Genomic DNA, 17,537 nt, shown 5'->3' on the forward strand with positions numbered 1-17,537 from the left:
ACAATTATATCCCACGAGTTGAAGACATCTTTGCCTTTTTTAAACTGATAGTTATCTTCTTTCCATATCTATGTGTAGATTATTCATGGAAAGTGCATCTCTGAGCTGGTGCATGAGTGCGCTGCCATCAGGCCTCTGGAGGAAGACATGATTGAAAGCTATTGTCACTGTGAGGGCTCCCTCATGTCATGTGTGACTGCACTTGGGTGGCTTCCTCTTCCACAACACACACTCCTTAGAGGCATCGCAATCAATAGTCCACTCAGTCAGACACACACAAACCTGCTGGTGTGCGATACTGTAAACGCAGCCTCCAGATTTCTAGCACGTTTCAGCTCAAGTGAAGTAACAAAGCACAGGGAGCGGAAAACAGGTACTTTTGACAATTTTATTTGTGAAAAACTACAAGCAAAATTCATAAATAGACATTTCTATCTGAAGCGGAGGAGAATGATCAGGAGAGCCTGTAAGCGCAAAGTCGTGCACATGCCAGAAACATGTAGTATTTCAACATTATAAGCTAGACAAGGAGCCGCGATCCGCTGAGAATGATGCGTACGTTTCCACACCAGGAACAGAATGTGACCATTTCACAAGGGAAAACAATGACACATCAGCTAGAATTTAAAAAAATCATAAAGAACTGAAGCTGGGTTAAACAAAGAATGGATTATTGTACTGTCCCTACATTTTTTTTTCTTTTTTTTCAAAACCAAGCATTAAGTTTAAAAGCATCGTACAAGACATTGTTATAGGAAGAAATGGGTTCGTATAATACACTTAATTGGAAATTCACGTTTAACATATACAGTCAGTAAACAAGCATTCTATAATTGGGTCTCTGACAAACAAAGCTAAAAAATGTAACCATCTTTACACAGTAAATTAAGGTTACTGGTCGCACACAAGAACAGAACTGCTTGCGCGAAAAGGAAAACAAGAAACAAAAGACGTCAGCTCCAATGCCATTTTTCATAGTGTCTGCTTTTGAACTTTTTTTAAAATCCTATATACAAGCAATAATTCATATAGTCAGCAAATGGACATTTGTCAATAATTTAACAATGAATCCCTTGTGTTGGCGTGAAGGTGGTAAGGCAGGTGAAAAGATGGCTCGTTAGGCCTGTTTTCTTTAGATTGCATTACAAAGGAAAGCTTTCAAATTGGACACGTTTTCCCCTCTGACCCCACAGACTCGCTGTTTTGGGTATATTCACATTGCATTGCCTGCATTGTTCTGAACACTGGTTTTATATCGGTATGTAGTAAAGTACATAATTACATATTAACCATGGCTTCAGCGCAGGAAGTGGTTAGGAACACAAACGTTGCTTACAACACGTGGGATTATGATTCATATGTGAGCTCTGGAGAGTTTTCTGGGACATGTTAGCATGGTTTTTAGTTGTTCTGGGAGCAGCTTAGTTAGTGAGTGGGGGTGGGGGGGGGCTGCTGCTTGTGCTGCAGTGGTCGAGTAGAGTGAGCATTGCTGAGGCCAAAGTCTTCGGCCCAGCAGAACCAGAGCCCTTCTCGGCTGCACCTGAGCCAGTAATGCTGTGCAACTCAGTCCTCTGACCCGATTCAGCTGTGCACTGAGCCAAGTGGACAAGAAGAACACCATTTACATGGATTATATTAGTCTTTATTTAAACTGTTATTCATCTCACACATTAGATAATTGCATTTCAAATTGTTATTAATCTGTCTATGTATCATGTCATTATGAAATTCCTTTGGTCCTTCAATAAATAAAACTAAGATATCATATACACATTTATTCTTTATACAATTTCATACAGTTAAGAGGAAATTATGTTGGTCTAGTATCAGCTAAGGTGAAAGTGAATACAAACCTTAAATAAACCTTGCTGTTCAAAAAATTGAAAGAGCATTTGAACTCTATTAACTACTGCAATATTTTTGCCTTCAATAACAGGAGTCTTAAATTATTCAAAAATAAAAACAATTGAATCTGGAAATTGGTCATATGTTTGCGCTTGTTTTGTGGGATCGTGTTGAGATGATGGAGATTCGACCACAACCAAAGAGAAACCAAATCTTACGATAGCTTCACACAACAGGTCTATTTTTATACAGTTCAGTATGGTCTCACCAAGTGGAACTGCATGTAACCATTCTTTAGTCAAAAAAATAAAATAAAATGAAGTTTAAAATAAACCCTGGCTCAAGAATGAAAGAATGGAGAGAGGAGAGTTCTGCCTTCAGCCAGAAAACTCAATAGAAGTTCGGAATGAGAAGATATCAACAGCTTTTTAGTGTTTTACACAAGAGCCTACACTGTACAGTTGAGGACATAAGATACTGTATAAGAGGATCTGCTATAGCATAATAAATCGTAGACAATCAACAGTTGGAAAAGTCAGGTGACTGAACTCTAGGTGACCTTCTGTTGCACGCTGACCAGCACAGAACGAAGAGACAGTGTCCAGAGTGAGACAGTTTGGTTTAAAAAAAGTGAATGAGAATTTGATTCTTCAGCACTTTGTCACATTAAGTGAATGGTCAATCCCAGACCTGCAAAACTGCTTCACAGTGTATCTAGCACCAGTGTGTGTGTCGGTGTGTGTAGGTGTGTGTCTGTGTCTCTATGGGATGTGTGCGTCTGTCTGCGACTCCACTCTTGTCCTGTCATCATCAAACTGCAATAAAAACACTGAAGGAACAATCGATTGGCAGAGCTACACAGCAAAGCTTCAACATAAAAAAAGGAGAATACCAAAGTATACAGGTGCAACAGGTAATAAATAAGGGTAATAATAGATTAAAGTTATTAAAATGATTGTGGTTATTGTGCCCAGAGGAGAATTCTTCTTTACAAAAACAAACAAAGAAAATGTCGACTTGGCCTCACATCCACGTACAAATATAAAACAATACATACAAGTGTCTGGATGCTACCGCGGGGGAGGACGGGGGTGGGAGTGTTTGTTTGTAGCCCAGCTCTCCTTGCCTGTGCCACGGGTGGAACCACAGGGAAAGGTCCCCAAGCAGAGTGTGTGTTTCCTCGACAGGCGCACTGCTCCCTAGAGTCAGCCAGGTTATCCAAGCATCCGAAGGTGATCATGGAATGGAGGCAGGGCAGCGGTGCGAAGGCTGAAATTTCTCCCCCTATAGGATCCATAGTGTCCATAAAACATAGGGAGGGATCGGGGTGAGGACAAGCAGTGGGTTGGGGGGAGGGGGGCTTGTTGGCGCAGGAGTGGGATCTCAGAATGACTCATCGTGCCCCACAGAGAGATCTCCTTTGGGTGTGGAGGCGCGTGACGAGCTCTTGTCCATGCTCTCGGAGCCGGAGCTCTGGTGTTGCTGTTCAGAGCCCGCGCTGGAAGTGATGGTGGATGAGGACGTGGAGGAGGAGCGGGTCTTTTCCTTAAAGTCTGTTATGATAACCGTCACATTCCCTACTGTGATGGCCAACTGCTGGGCAGTGCTCCGGTCAATGTTCTTCAGTTTGGGCCTGAGGGAGGCAGGGACACAAACCTTAATAACCAGAAATGTTGACCAAAGTGTACATGTGAGCAACAACAACAGGAGGCTGCCAGAACTGTGGGGGTGGTTACACCAAATTGCTCAATTCATCGGGTGACACATGAACAGTCAGAACAAGTGTATAAGTGAGAGTGGGTGTTTAGTGAAAAAGATCATTTGTGAATCATTCAAGGTTTCCCACCAGCCTTGTGCTGCGTGCGCTCCTCTAAAAAGAAGTGCCGCATGGTCACGTGATGTGAAACCATGTGTTCTGCCAAAAAAAACAAGAGAGAGAGAGCGAGAGAGAGAGAGAGCTACACACCTGGAGATGTGAGAGTTCTTGTTGGTCTTGGTTGCTGATTTGCCAGACTGTATGCTGTGTTTGTCGCTGGGAGAACTCTGATGGGTGTCTGATTTAGGTCTGAGGGAGACAACGAAGTCATACAGGTGAGGAAAATCTAAGGACAACAAGGGGCGAGTGAAACCGCGACATGTACACTGACCTGTTTTTTTTGCTGTTGGGCTTCTTCGTGACAGCTGGACTGATTTCCTTCTCTCTGTCGGGTTTATCTTTGATGGGCTGCTCCATATCGCTCTTCTCCTGCTCGGGGGTGTCCACCTCTGGACCTACGGTCTCCGGACGCTCCAGCTCTGGGCGCCCGTCGCTGTTGGCGCGTTCTCCTTCTCCAATCGGGCGCTCCTTGTCCATGCGCTCGCTTCTCTCCCTGCGGTCCTTCTTCGGCGGGGGAGGCATCGGGTACTGCTGAGCCACCTGCTGCGCGACCAGCTGGGAATTGATTCTGGGTTTTCTGTGGAAAAGATCCAAGGCACAAACGAGCATTAGCCTCGTAGCTGCGCGAGCGCAACTGCTGCTGACGGAGAGCGGCGGCTGAACCTGAAGGCCGGCACAGGTGCTGCTGCGGGGCAGGTTTACGCCACCACTTCCTGTTGGAGCGGCTCTGTTTAAACGCTAATCGTTTAGCTCGTTAGCTCGCGGCTGTGATAAAATGAATGCAGAAGAACACAAGGTGGGACATTTGCAGCACATCACTTAGGTTTTCTAATCTGATACTGAAGCGATGGCCCCATTTGTCACAGAAGGAGATTCAGTGGTGTCAGTGTTCCACTCACTGAGCTCACCAGCAGCTCTCCTGTCTCCTTTCTGTCATATGGGCAAACACGTAAACACAAAGTTAACCTCTTATTTTGATATTTCTTAGACACAAGCAAGGAAGATTAATATCTCAAGTAACATCAAAGACTCTGATGGCTATTCTAAAAGGAGTCACACAAAACTTGCATCTGTGGTGTAGCCACCACTGAAATGCAACAAACACAGAAGCAGCATTTTACACCAGGACAGATAACCAGAATCTAAGAAAAAAAAGTGAGGTAAATTGCAACCCCAGAATCAAATGGCATGAGCCAGCACACCTGCAGCATAACAGACACCAGCTGGCGGCATCTGGTCACAGGGGACCACAGGGGAAAGGGAAGGATGACTGCAGTAGAAATTCCGACTCAGCCGAGACCAAACTGCAGCCAGCAACATGGATAATAACAGGCCAGCGTTGGGCACGCTGAGGAGTAAACCACAAGTACACTTGCACACAAACATGCACTTGAAAAGCTTAGCGTGCAAACAAACAGCCTGGCACGGCTCGGTGGCCTTTCAGCAGGAACGGTTACACTAGCTGGCTGTGTATACACAACCCGTCCAAACCCAATTCAGTGTTGGCAGGGGGAGTTGAGTGATACCCCAGCAGTTAGAGGAGGGCCCTTGATCCCCACGACTGTATTAGGAGACCTGTGGTCAGGTTGTAAACTCAATCTGAGCGTTACTGCTAGAAAATGAGTCTCTCTGTGAAAACTGCTGTTGGGTTACAGTGAAACATGTCTGAAAGCAAACTCGTGGCAAAAAGGAAAGCTCATTAATTTGTCAGAGTGATGACACTGATTTCAGTGGCTTGCTGTGAAGCCTGGTTTCCAGGCAGCTGTTCAAGTGGTTAGCCTCAATGTTTCAATTAGGCAATACTGCAGTCAGTCCAGTTCATCTTTCTGCCTTTCCATCATGCACGACTCATTTCGATTCCCTCCTTCATCTTTAAGCAGATTACAACTTTTAACCATTTTGTCCGACAACTCTTCTTTTCCCAACTTCCCCATTAGGCACATTCAGTATTGTCCTGCTGCAGACTATTATGGAGAGAACGGGGTTCCCCTTGAGGAGGGAGTGAGGGCGTGCTGCCGATCACAAGGCAATCAATCAAGACATAATAGAGCATCATGTCGTAATGCTTGCACTACTCCCCAATCAATACACCAGCTGTGGCGAATGCTGATGAGCCCTGGGCTGCCGGTCCAGTTTTCATTAGCTGCTGTGGTTCTCCAAAGCCTACCTGCTGCCCTCTGCAGCCGTCACTAGGTTTTAGATTGAGCAAATATCCTCATGGTGAACTAACCGTTACATTTGTCTGCCATTATCACAATACAAAAATCCACCCCATGTGAAACCAGTAGGTCGCTCCTCCTCCAGTGATCTGGTGGAAAACTGTCAACATGACACGAACAAACCGTAACAAATGCAAGTTTTGGAAAAGCAGCAATGTAAGTAAGTAACCACTTAGCCTGTCTAATCTGTAGCCATGAGTAAACAGACTGCAAACGCAGATGGCATCTGAAGGCACCAGAAATAATTCAGTTTGAAACTTAAAGCTGGTGGCTAAGAAGGTGGTGAATGAATGACGGATTGATTGACTGATGGATTGATTAACTCTCCGTGCTGTCGTGGTACTGAGCTCTTGGAGAGAGCTTGAGATTTGTGTCTGCGGCAGCGGTGGCGGCAGACACGGGCGGCCCTGGGAGTCAGCAGTGATTCAGTGCCAGCTGTAAGCCGGCCACGAGGCAACCTATTGCTGTGCCCGATTATTTATTTATTGACAACACGTAGTGGTTAGCCTAGAGATTCTGCATGACTGCGTGTGCCTGCCACCTGCATCTGGTAAAAGGCGGAGGAAACATGGTTGAAAATGCACTGCATTTATAAAATGAATAATGGACCATATTTTTAAATTAATTAAACAACCATATTAAAATATTACAAAAATCCAAGGAAGTAACAAGTAAGATCAGGACCAAGAATCACACCCAAAGGTTAATTGCAGAAATATATGAGCGAGTGAGAGCGCGAGAGAGAGAGAGAGAGAGCAAGACTGAGAGAGATTGCGCACGCGTGAACGTGTCCGTCAAGTGTGTAAAGCCTTCTGTTGAATCATTCCCCACTGTGAAGGCTTACAGCATATTACCCCCCCTTTGCACAACAATAGACCATGATTGACAGTTCCTCCACTGCGTGCCCCTAAATTCCACCGTCTGCGGGAGGGAAGAGTGGGGAGACTCCTCTACGGGATGCCCTGAAATAACTATCATCATGCCTAAAAGCTCCTAATTCAGTCAAACTGACACCCATAGTTAAGACTGAGCCATTCAGCCCCAACCATCCCAGGGAGGGAGACACACACACCTCGGCTGGATGATGCTCTTACCAGCGACGGGCGGCAGAAGCTGAAGCTGTTTGTGAGGAACGTATTCCAGAGAAACCAAAAAACAATGAAGCCAAGCACTTAATGAAGAGAGCGTGAAAAGAGGGAATGAGCGAGAGATGGAGAGCGTGATAGAGAAACAGAGAGGCGCAGGAAAGCCCTCATTAACACCGCTCTTTTGTTTGAAGTGCTGTGTGGAGGACAAGCAATTATTTCCTGCTAGGCCGAGTGAATGCTGTGGCAGACAGCTGAGCGAAGTGGAGCTGGCAGACAGACAGGCAGGTGGACAGAGAGACAGGCAGGCAGGCAGGCAGAGAGGCAGAAACAGGCAGAGAGGCAGACAGGCAGCCAGGCAAGCAGGCAGACAGGCAGGCAGGCAGAGAGGCAGACAGGCAGAGAGGCAGACAAGCAGACAGGCAGGCAGGCAGAGAGGCAGAAACAGGCAGAGAGGCGGACAGACGGACAGACAGACAGATGGACAGACAGACAGAGGCAGACACAGACAGAGGCAGACAGGCAGGCAGGCAGGCAGACAGACAGGCAGGTAGACAGACAGACAGACAGACAGACAGACAGACAGACAGACAGACAGACAGGCAGGTGGACAGACAGACAGACAGACAGGCGGACAGACAGACAGACAGGCGGACAGACAGACAGACAGACAGAAACAGACAGAGAGGCAGGCAGTCAGGCAGACACAGCTAGACAAGCAGGCAGACAGACAGACACAGACAGACAGGCAGACACAGCTAGACAAGCAGGCAGACAGCTCTGACTTTTCACCTGCTCTCTTTCAGACTCTGTAAATAACCACATGTGAATAAAATGAAACCAGACTCTGTGGTTCTTGCCTACTGGCCTGATTCTCCCCACCTAGAACTGAGAGCTCATCACAGCTTTCAGCCAGGCTTTACTCTGATCCAGCATGTGCCAACACCACAGGTTTGACAATGATACTGCCCCATGTTGGGCTGGCTCTATAACACATCAGTGTCAACACTCATATGCATCCTAACGAGGTGTTGGAGCAGAATTTGGACCAGAGCTGCCTCCCTGTGCAGCTATGTTAAATAAAGTCAATGTTTAGTGCTCAGCCCCTGTTTGATGCGTTTTGAATTGAACAAATTCAAATACATCCCCTAGGTTCATCTTTATGCTTGTCTACTGATTGTAATATTCTACTGTTAAATGACCAGTGATATAAATACCCCTGGACTGCAGGACTTCTGTAACCTCATTGTTGATCAGTCAGAGCCTGAAGCGCTGTTTCCTCCAGCTATCCCAGGTGGAGTAATCTGTGTGAGCAGGCAGAATGAGGATAGCACCTGAAGAGCAGCCTGGGGCCATAATGCTTCTCACTTCACTTCCACTGAGCACCAGAGGCATTAAGCATTCATCTTTTCAACTGTCCCTTCAGGTCAGGATTTTGAGGGCTTAATGTTACGGTCACTTTACCCCCCCCCCGTCTCCAATACCTCATCCACCACAATATTTCCATTAGGTTCTGTTAGATGTTCTGTCTATATGCACAGGGGGCTCTGAGGAAAACATCTCCCTGCACCTTATCCTCAAACAGTCGGCAGTGACATTTAGAGTCTGCAGTGCCGAGTGCTGGACGGAGCAAAGGAAATCGGGGAAATCTCTTGAAAACATGTCAATTTTTCTACACAATAGCGTAGTGTCTGCACATCTGGCCGCTGTGCTGCTTTTTCTGCTTCTTCTGACAGCCGTAAGAAGCCTGGCTGCCTGCAGTCTGTCTCAGCCAATGAGTAAAGCAGATATTAGCAACACCAAAAGGTGGTCTGTGACAGAGGAACTAAAATAGAAAATGTCTATGATGTCTAACAAAAAAACATTTCACTTGCACGCTGACAAGGCTTTCTTCTACATGATAAATTGTCAGGCTTTGAGGAGACTGACAGTCGTTGCACACTTTACTCTGCGCCGCTCATTTGTTCTTCTTCTCTCCATCACTGCGTTGTGTCACCTTTCCTCTGTTCTCGACCTGAGCAGCCGGGTCCGGCGATTTCCCTACTCGCAGGCTTCAGTATAAACAGAGCCTGGTGTGAGTTTGCACAGCAAATCGTGAAGCAGCATTACCACAGGGAACTGTACACCAGCTCAGCAGGCGCTAATGTTCAACAAGAGCAAAAAAGAACAACATCTCAGCAGCAGACCAGAACAACAAGTAGGGAAACCTGACACCAAGAGGTCAAAGCCTCTGCTAATTACTACTGGCAGGATTTAAATACACAACACTGATTATTTCTGGGCTAAGGCTTCTTTCTACTGTATGGCTTAAACTACTAGAAAAGAAAGATAGTCAGATGGTGTTGTTCATTTAACCCTGCTTAGTGGTGCTGGTGGAAAAAGAAGCAACTGTCCAGCATTTCCCTCCCTCGGTAATGATGTGCTTCAATCTGCTTTAGCCCCTGGAGACTCTTGGTTGAGTAAGCACACACCCCTTGCAGCAAACCCCCCTTTACACACAACGCACACAAATGTCCAGATCCTGCATGCCTCTGCTTCGCCGCAGTTTCGCTCCTTGTCCTTATTCGCCCTATTCCCTTCTTACGCCTTAGCAGCGTGACGTGACACCATACTCAGCAACTCCCTTTCTCCTTTACCTCATGTGCTTTTCCTGTAGTTTCCTGAGAGGCCTCACTCCCTCATTGTCACACTCATTCACTTGCCTCATATTTTTCCCTGAATGGGAGGAGACCGCGATTCAGCAGCTCTCAACATTTCTCCGTTTTCTGTCAGATTGCCAAATTGGCTATTGTATTTAATCACCCGTACTCTGCCAAATCCCATGAAGTAATTAAGAACTTTTAAATCCGCCAATTAACATGTAAAGATTAGTACTACCCGCTTGTGCTTAGGGTTTTAGTGCAGATGCTGATAATGCTGGATAAGCAAAAGCAGTTTCCTCTAAGTGGGGGCTAGTGCGGGGGCCGGGGGGGTGGGTGAGGAAGTGCAGATACAAATTGAGCGCCAGCATGTCCCTCTTATGTAATTCCATTATCCTAGACAATTTGCCTTAATGTGACAGTGGAAGAATCCACAGATTATAATGACTCTGTTCCATCATTGTAAGAGACAGAGAGAGAGACACACACACACACACACACACACACACACACACACACACACACACACACACACACACACACACACACACACACACACACACACACACACACACACACACACACACACACACACACACACACACACACACACACACACACACACACACACACACAGCAATCATTTCCCAATAATTGTGCAGCCTCCACAGAGATTGATAAACGGGGAGGGAGGGTGAGAAAAAGAGATGCCGTTTTGTTGGCCCAGCTACCAACTTGCAGCCTGAGGGCTGGGCATCCTACCAGCGCTGCCTGCAACATATAAAAATGTGGATTCAAAGGTTTCCCATCTGCTCTTATTAGACGACCACAGGCGAAATGCAAAACATGCTGGAAAGATCTACTGAATCCCATACGTATTACAGCAACTGTCCCCGTTTGACTTCTGCAAATTTGCGACGGTGCTTACAGTAAAGGACTTGTTTTGACAACATGGTCTCACTTAATTACAACAAAGGCTACTGACGGCAACACAGCAGCATAAAATGTACACAATGTATGAGAATATTGTGTTTCTATTTGACATAAATTCAGCAATGTCAATATTTGACGGGTGGATATTTGTTCTCCGGGAAAATTAAACAGATATTACATTCATGTTTAATGTTGATTTCTGTATTTTTAAAATACAAACTGTTATTATTAAAGTCATTTTCTACTTGGCTTTATTTTTGACTTCCATCCATTCACTATCCTACAGAACTTTCCATGGCAGCACCGTACTTGGGCAAGAGGTGGGTTTGTCCCCAGAGAGGTCACCAGTCTGTCACAGGGATGACATGAATAAAGACAACAATCGACACTTTCATTCACCATTACGGCCAATTCACAACCACCAATTAACCTAAGTGCGTGTCCATGGACTATGTGAAGAATCTCACGCATGCACCAGAAGTGGCTTGTGTGGCTTAGTAGGTAGAGTGTTGGCTCAAGCCCACCAGAGGACCAAGTGTGTCCTTGAGTAAGACTCCAATAGCTCCCTGGGCGGATGGGTGAAAATGCACAGGTTAATTTCCCCAATGTGGGATCAGTAAAGTTCAATTATTATTATTAAGTGTTATAAGAACATGCAAACTCCACACAGACAAAGACCCAGACAGTGGATTAAAATCCAAGTCTAGCTGTGTGCAACTAGGTCTTGACATCTTTGTGAATCTCATTGTTGTACACAGAGTCTATCATTTTTTGGTTCCTTGCAGCAGTCTGAGATTCAAATGCATTTAAGTTTTTCTTATTTAGCCAAATCAGAGCATTGCAGTTTGCTAACAAGTAAGACGCTCATTTGTTCTGTTTTATGTAAAGCACAGATGGAAGCTACTTAAAATGGTTGACAACACAACAACAGCGCACAGATAACAGCACAGCAGCCAAAGACGGAGCTACCTCAAGACTTTCTCTGATCCCTACCATCAATCAACTTTAGAGAGCTCCTAATGGTTTCTCCCTGGGGCCCAGGGCCGCCAGAAGTGCATACCAAACACTGCCACAAAGCAAGCTGATCTACAGCAACACGGTGTCACGTTTAAACAGCGATACAGTTCAGGTGCCAGGAACATTTAAATACGATGCACATCACAGGGGACGCTAATGCAAAACCTCCACATAAGGCAGACACTGATTGCAGAGACAAAAACACTTGTGGTACTGCCACTTGCAGATTAACAGTGATGTCAGGTGCAAAAAGGGGAGTACTGAGACTAGCTTCAACCTACTTGGGGATCATGTTACATCACTGAGATGGACTGGGTCAACAGGCTGCACTCAGCTGGGGAGAACTGGGTCTCTGCATGTTGATGCCACAGGTCCCATTAACACAAATTCTTGCCTTCATATCTACAAATAAGAAGCGTACGGCCAACGGTTACTTCGGTTACACACCGCTGACGGGGTACGATTCAACACTCACTGGAGTGTGGAGTCAATCACTGTAAATCATGTTATTCCCCATCAAACCCTCTAGAAACAGCTACTGGGGTCAGTGAATCAGATCATGATTCAAGAGTTGCATATATTCATCTAAGCTTCAAATCAATGTAAGATGAGAAATAACTTGTAAATGACTCTAACTGCAGTTAGATACCACACCACTAAACTGGTGCCTGCTGTAACATCTTTATAATACAGAGGTATGTGTTAAACACTATGGTGCTGTGCACAACCTCAGCTGCATCCATCTTCAAAGATGCTCCATACAGCTCACCACTGACCAAGAACCCAGAGAAAACTATACTGCTAAATGTGACTATGTAAAAGAGCTGATATAATTACACCACACACGCAACAATCCTCCGTGACTTATATACAATCTAGTCACAAATGACATTTACCCCAGATACAAAAACTCACCTATTACTTTATCAACAAAAAGGATTTAAATGTCGTATAAATTTGTGTTTTGATGGACTAGCAGAAGGAAACTAATTAGTGTGCGCGCACACACACACACCAAAAGATTTTTTAAAGCAAAACCTTGGATAAAAGCAGAAAGACAAGCATCCACACAGCCTTACATGTGAATCATTTAGCTGAAAGCATGTTGCCTTATTCCACTCTTTGCCAGAATACATCAAACAGTAATGAAAAGACAACTAATTAGTACTCATTAAAATAACAGGCAGCTCCACAACTATAACGCTGCGTTAATGTAAGGTTAATTACCATGATGTCATACACTCCCATTTACCAAACAGAGGCAACTGGGCTGTTGCCAAAGCACAGCGGCAGCATGGCTATGGCAAGCTCGCTGCCATCCACTTCCTGCTTTCGCGCAGCACGCTCGGTCTGCATCATCAGCTGTGGTCTTAAGCTAAACGCTGCTGGGAAAGGATCATGGGGGGAGGGGAGCCAGACAATTAGGACCGAGCTCAATCTTTAGGATTCTCAGTAAACCAGCATCAACTGTGATCCGCTTGTTTGCGGCAGGGCGGCCGGGGTGTCAGTCGAGCCACTCATTGTAAAACCATAGCTGGAAAGGTTAGTGCAGGGGACTTGTCAACAAACCCACAGATGACTCATCCAGCTTTACAACTCATCACGCAACTGATGACATGAGCAAACAAACTCACACTGTGGCAGACGCAACTTATCGCAAAACATTCCACAGAAGGAGGAAGCGTCAGAACACACAAAAACGAAAGGGAATCCCGTCACGATATTCAGGCTACACAGTGATTTCATCTCAGTTTCCCATAAGACACTGCCTTCTGCTGACATCACAATATCTATTCACAGTTCAGCTTTGGGGAAAGGTCGGGGACATGCAAAAAAATGATGAAATGATTAATCTGACTTTTTTTTCTGTGAAGTTGATGGCACTTAAGAGTTTTGAAAATGACTAATCATAGACAAATCATAGCTGGAATGACATTTCAAAGACTAAACAGATTTTGAAGTTTTGGGGGAAAAACGGGCAGCTCGCCTCATCCACTTACTTTAAATTAGGCACAAACTACACGACCAGGTGGAAAAGGGTCTGACGGAAAAATAAATACGTTTGGAGACATCTATGAAGTTGTCGTCAAGCTTTGCATTTACCCAAACCTCTCACCTTACAGCTCTTCTCCTCCAGGATCTTTCTGTCTCGGAGCATTCAGACAAGCTGCAATCCTACAGGTAGGTGCATCCATTCACCCTGTTCCGCTGCACGAAACGAGGCAGCTCCTGAGCCCATGCTCTGTTGATGCACCGTAGCTGTACAGCCATCACCAAGTACGCCCCCCCCCCCGCCCCCTCTGGCGAGTGAAGCAGCCAGCCTACCTAGACGAACGCACGAAGCGGTCCAGTGTTCGTCGCAAAAGGCGAGAAACTACGGACAATCCGGGCGGCGACAGGAGACGTGCGCAGGATTGTCCATCAACAAGTCCCCGCTCGCGCGCAGACAAATAGGCTGTCGATCAAAGTTGTCATCCCCATAAATTGCGATGCATTGCCGCTGCATCCAGTCAAGCACGGGGAAACGAGACGCTCAGACGAGAGGGAGGGAGAGAGAGAGAGGGGAGAGAGAGAGAGAGAGAGGGGAGAGAGAGAGAGAGAGAGAGCGGGGGGAGCGCTACGTTACCTTGTGGATGTGCCCTTCCTCACATCGCAGATGCTGCATTTAAAAGCCTCGGCGGTGTTCCTGAAGGTGCACACGCTACAGTCCCAGTAGCCGTCGTCAGCGGTCTGTTTGGCTTGTCTTTTTGGCCTTACAAACGACACAAACATTAAGGTCAAGTTAGTTTTGGAAACACTGCCAACATATGTCATAAATTACCGGGACTGGGGATTGTGACAAACACAACTCGCCGTGCGTTATACAAAGCTACTTAGCACGTCACAAAGCACGGCGGCGGCGCTGCTGTCATTAATTTCCAGTTAGAGTCCGCGGGCAGGTAGAAGTCCACGGCTAATAAATCCCCACGGTGGCGAAGCGGGCGACTATCCACACCGTCCGATCGTATCGCCAGCTAGGCTAGCGGACAGGCGAGCGCCGCTAAAAATTTCGGCATCGAAGCTTAGCATGTCGGCTAACAAAACCAATATCAAACCACATCCATTTCGACATTGGCCGTTGAAAAGGCTTCGTCGAGGCGAAAGAGCGTTTCGGGGAATGCCAGGCGTCTCCTCTGAAAAAATTCCCTTTGTCTGTTAAGTGACTGGGTTGTAGGGAGCGAGAAGCCGCCATAGTGACTGCACTATTCTAGCTAGCTGTGGCACAGCAACTGAAAAAGGGAGAAACGATCCCCGTGAGAGGAAAACGCATCCAAATACCGAGCCGCGAACGAACAAAACCAGCGTCGATCGAAAGTGGGCGGCCGCGTTACCTGGTAGGGCTCTTTTTGTCGCCCATGGTGAAGAATAGTCCTCGGAAATAAGAAGAAAAAGGGGCCTCCTTTAATTGTCAGTGAGTGTTGTAGGATCCTGATAGAGCCGCTGCTGAAGCTGTTGGCAGACAGGCTCCACTCAGCGCTGGCTCGAGGCACGGCACAGCGACTGACTGCACTGCGCCACGTGACCGGCGCGCAGCCAATCGGCGCGCGCCTCGGTTTAAAAGTCTGGATGGGTATTTTGGAAGCTATTTTAATAACTACTAGCGATATTTGACAGACCCCAGCGCCTCGCGCGCACGCATACAGATTAGGTGGGAACTAGAGTAGAAAAACCACACTCCGTGTCCGAACGGGTTTCAATTAAGCCGATAAATCAATGCGCAAATCAAAATATCCAAATCAATCACATTCTGCCTGCCACGTGCAACCCTCCACATTAATTCTACTATTTATATTTATTGTGATGACAAAAATAATAATACGAGATCTTGCCAGCGTCAGGAGTTCAGGAGTTCGTATATGTGCGTGCCAGACTTTTGGCTACAGAGCTTAATCATGGCAGACATAACATGTTCACACTGTGTTGCGTTGTTGGACTGTGGGAGGATGCCACAGTCGCACCAAGGCTGTGATATAAACACATGATCTTGAGATAATGTGGAATCTTCAGCACAGGTGTCCCACACTTTAATTAAAAATATATTCATGCAGTGTAATTTAATGTTAATTCATTGGATTCAGGAACAATACTCCTTAAATCTTTTTTCCCCCTCAAGGGAAGGAATTATAAAAACATTGAACTTAAAACACAACTCAGCTTTTACTGTTAGTGGAGACGTTGTTCTGGCTGGTTTTACAACAATAAACATGCCCACAGTCTCTGGGTTGATTCACAATTTTAATGAGAGACAGAGGACGTGGCAAGAAGAATTGGAATGTGTTGGAGCAAACGCGGCACCTCCAGCGCGCCTCCACTCGGCCCGGGACGAGGCTCTGTGGGGGAGACCAGGCGTGAATCATGTAGGCTCATTAGCTGCTCTCCACGGCTCCAGGTCCTATTGTGAATCCCTTGGTTTTTTTTCTGATCGGGGTGAATGTCTGTGCGTTCACACAAGCCTGGCCTCCGCCCAGTGATTACCTCTGCTTAGCTCATAGCATGCTGCTCTAATTGAGCTTCATCACGGTGGCCTACTACAATTCAGTCAAAACAACATTAAGCCTTGCTTCACTGGTTCCGTAATGAGTTCTTGGGAAAACGGTGCGATTTTTTTTTCTTTCATTTTGGTTTAAATTGCAAGTTATGTAGCAGCCAATGCACAGAGTAGGGCAAGTGGAACGCCTGCAGCTCCATGTGCTTTTTTATCAAGACCAAAAATATTAAAACAATCTGGCTGATTTATTGATAGAATGAAGAAGACATATAGGAATATCTATGCAAACAGAACTAACTGCACTTGTGAAGCATATTATTCTCTTCTTGATCAGCTACATGCTTCCATTGCTTACAGACAAATACATAAAACAAAGAGTTAGCCTTCATTCGTTATTCATAAGAGAGGTGTGTTTGAACAGCACGGCATTAAGGCGCAGAATCAAATAATGAGCGAGGCGTTGAAAGAATTCTGGGGGGGGGGGGGGGGGGGGGGGGGGGGAGCAAATGTACGTTTCATTCCAGTAGATTCAAAGGAAGCGGGACCCTCCGTCAGACTGTCGGTTTACCTGCGCTACAAAACCGCTGGAACTGACTGCATCCATTGTCTCACACGGCGGTTTGTTTGAAGCACGCAGCAGCCGCCGCAGCGGCAGCCTTGAATCCCAATAACTCCAGAGAGCTGCTCAGCGTCTGACAGCAGAAGATTGAGGTTGTACCGCCGCTGGGCATGAATATATAAAAAAACGCTGTAAGGTCTGGTGTTGGGAAGACATCACAGGTTCAATCGCTGCTGTAACCAATATGCCCATCAAACATCATCATCACAGTGGGAGAGGACACACGCTGCCCGGCATCCCAGGAATTACATCAATACTGGTCAATTTCAGACCCGCGTGCGCACGTCGAGTGCCAACGTGAAGTGCCAACTCGGGAAAAAAGTGCTTAATGGAGGGAAGGGCCGTGAAGCTCAGCTATGTGTGCCTGTTGTTCATGGGTCGGTGTTATACATGAGGGACGGAGTTTCAATTAAACAGTCGTGATCAAGTAATAAAGGTCAAACAGCTTTTTACATTCGTTATAATTTGACATCAGCAACAGAGGCTCATTCAAAGTCACATTTAAAGGGTGACCAGTCAGATCATTTGCTCGTGACACAAACAAACAAGAGCTTGTTCAAGTGGGAACAGAGCAGCAGCTTGAGTGTGCGGCGGCTGCGTTTAAGCGAGGAACGAACCTGCTCAACGCGCTCGCTCCTCACCTCGAGAACTCCGCTTTCTATGGAGCGCTCAGCGTTTGACCTGAATCTCAAAAACTCCCCTGCAATTTTTTGCCAGAAGAGCCCACTGTGCAATTTCAATATGCCACTGAATCATTTATGTGGGCGCGCGGGAAA

The 17,537-nt window shown here is 46.1% G+C and overlaps 1 protein-coding gene across 1 annotated transcript; it reads right to left on the minus strand.

The window, feature by feature from the left end:
• Window positions 1-374: 374 nt before the first annotated feature.
• On the minus strand, window positions 375-15,145 carry rybpb (RING1 and YY1 binding protein b). Its single transcript, XM_029151046.3, has 5 exons — window positions 14,986-15,145; window positions 14,241-14,366; window positions 3,993-4,298; window positions 3,812-3,910; window positions 375-3,478 (listed from the first exon to the last, which is right to left on the minus strand). The coding sequence occupies exons 1-5, from the start codon at window positions 15,009-15,011 to the stop codon at window positions 3,229-3,231; spliced, it is 807 nt and encodes a 268-aa protein (XP_029006879.1). The 5' UTR covers window positions 15,012-15,145; the 3' UTR covers window positions 375-3,228.
• Between the last annotated feature and the right edge of the window lie 2,392 nt (window positions 15,146-17,537).

The sequence above is a fragment of the Betta splendens genome, chromosome 5, assembly GCF_900634795.4.
Source record: "Betta splendens chromosome 5, fBetSpl5.4, whole genome shotgun sequence".
Taxonomy (NCBI): domain Eukaryota; kingdom Metazoa; phylum Chordata; class Actinopteri; order Anabantiformes; family Osphronemidae; genus Betta; species Betta splendens.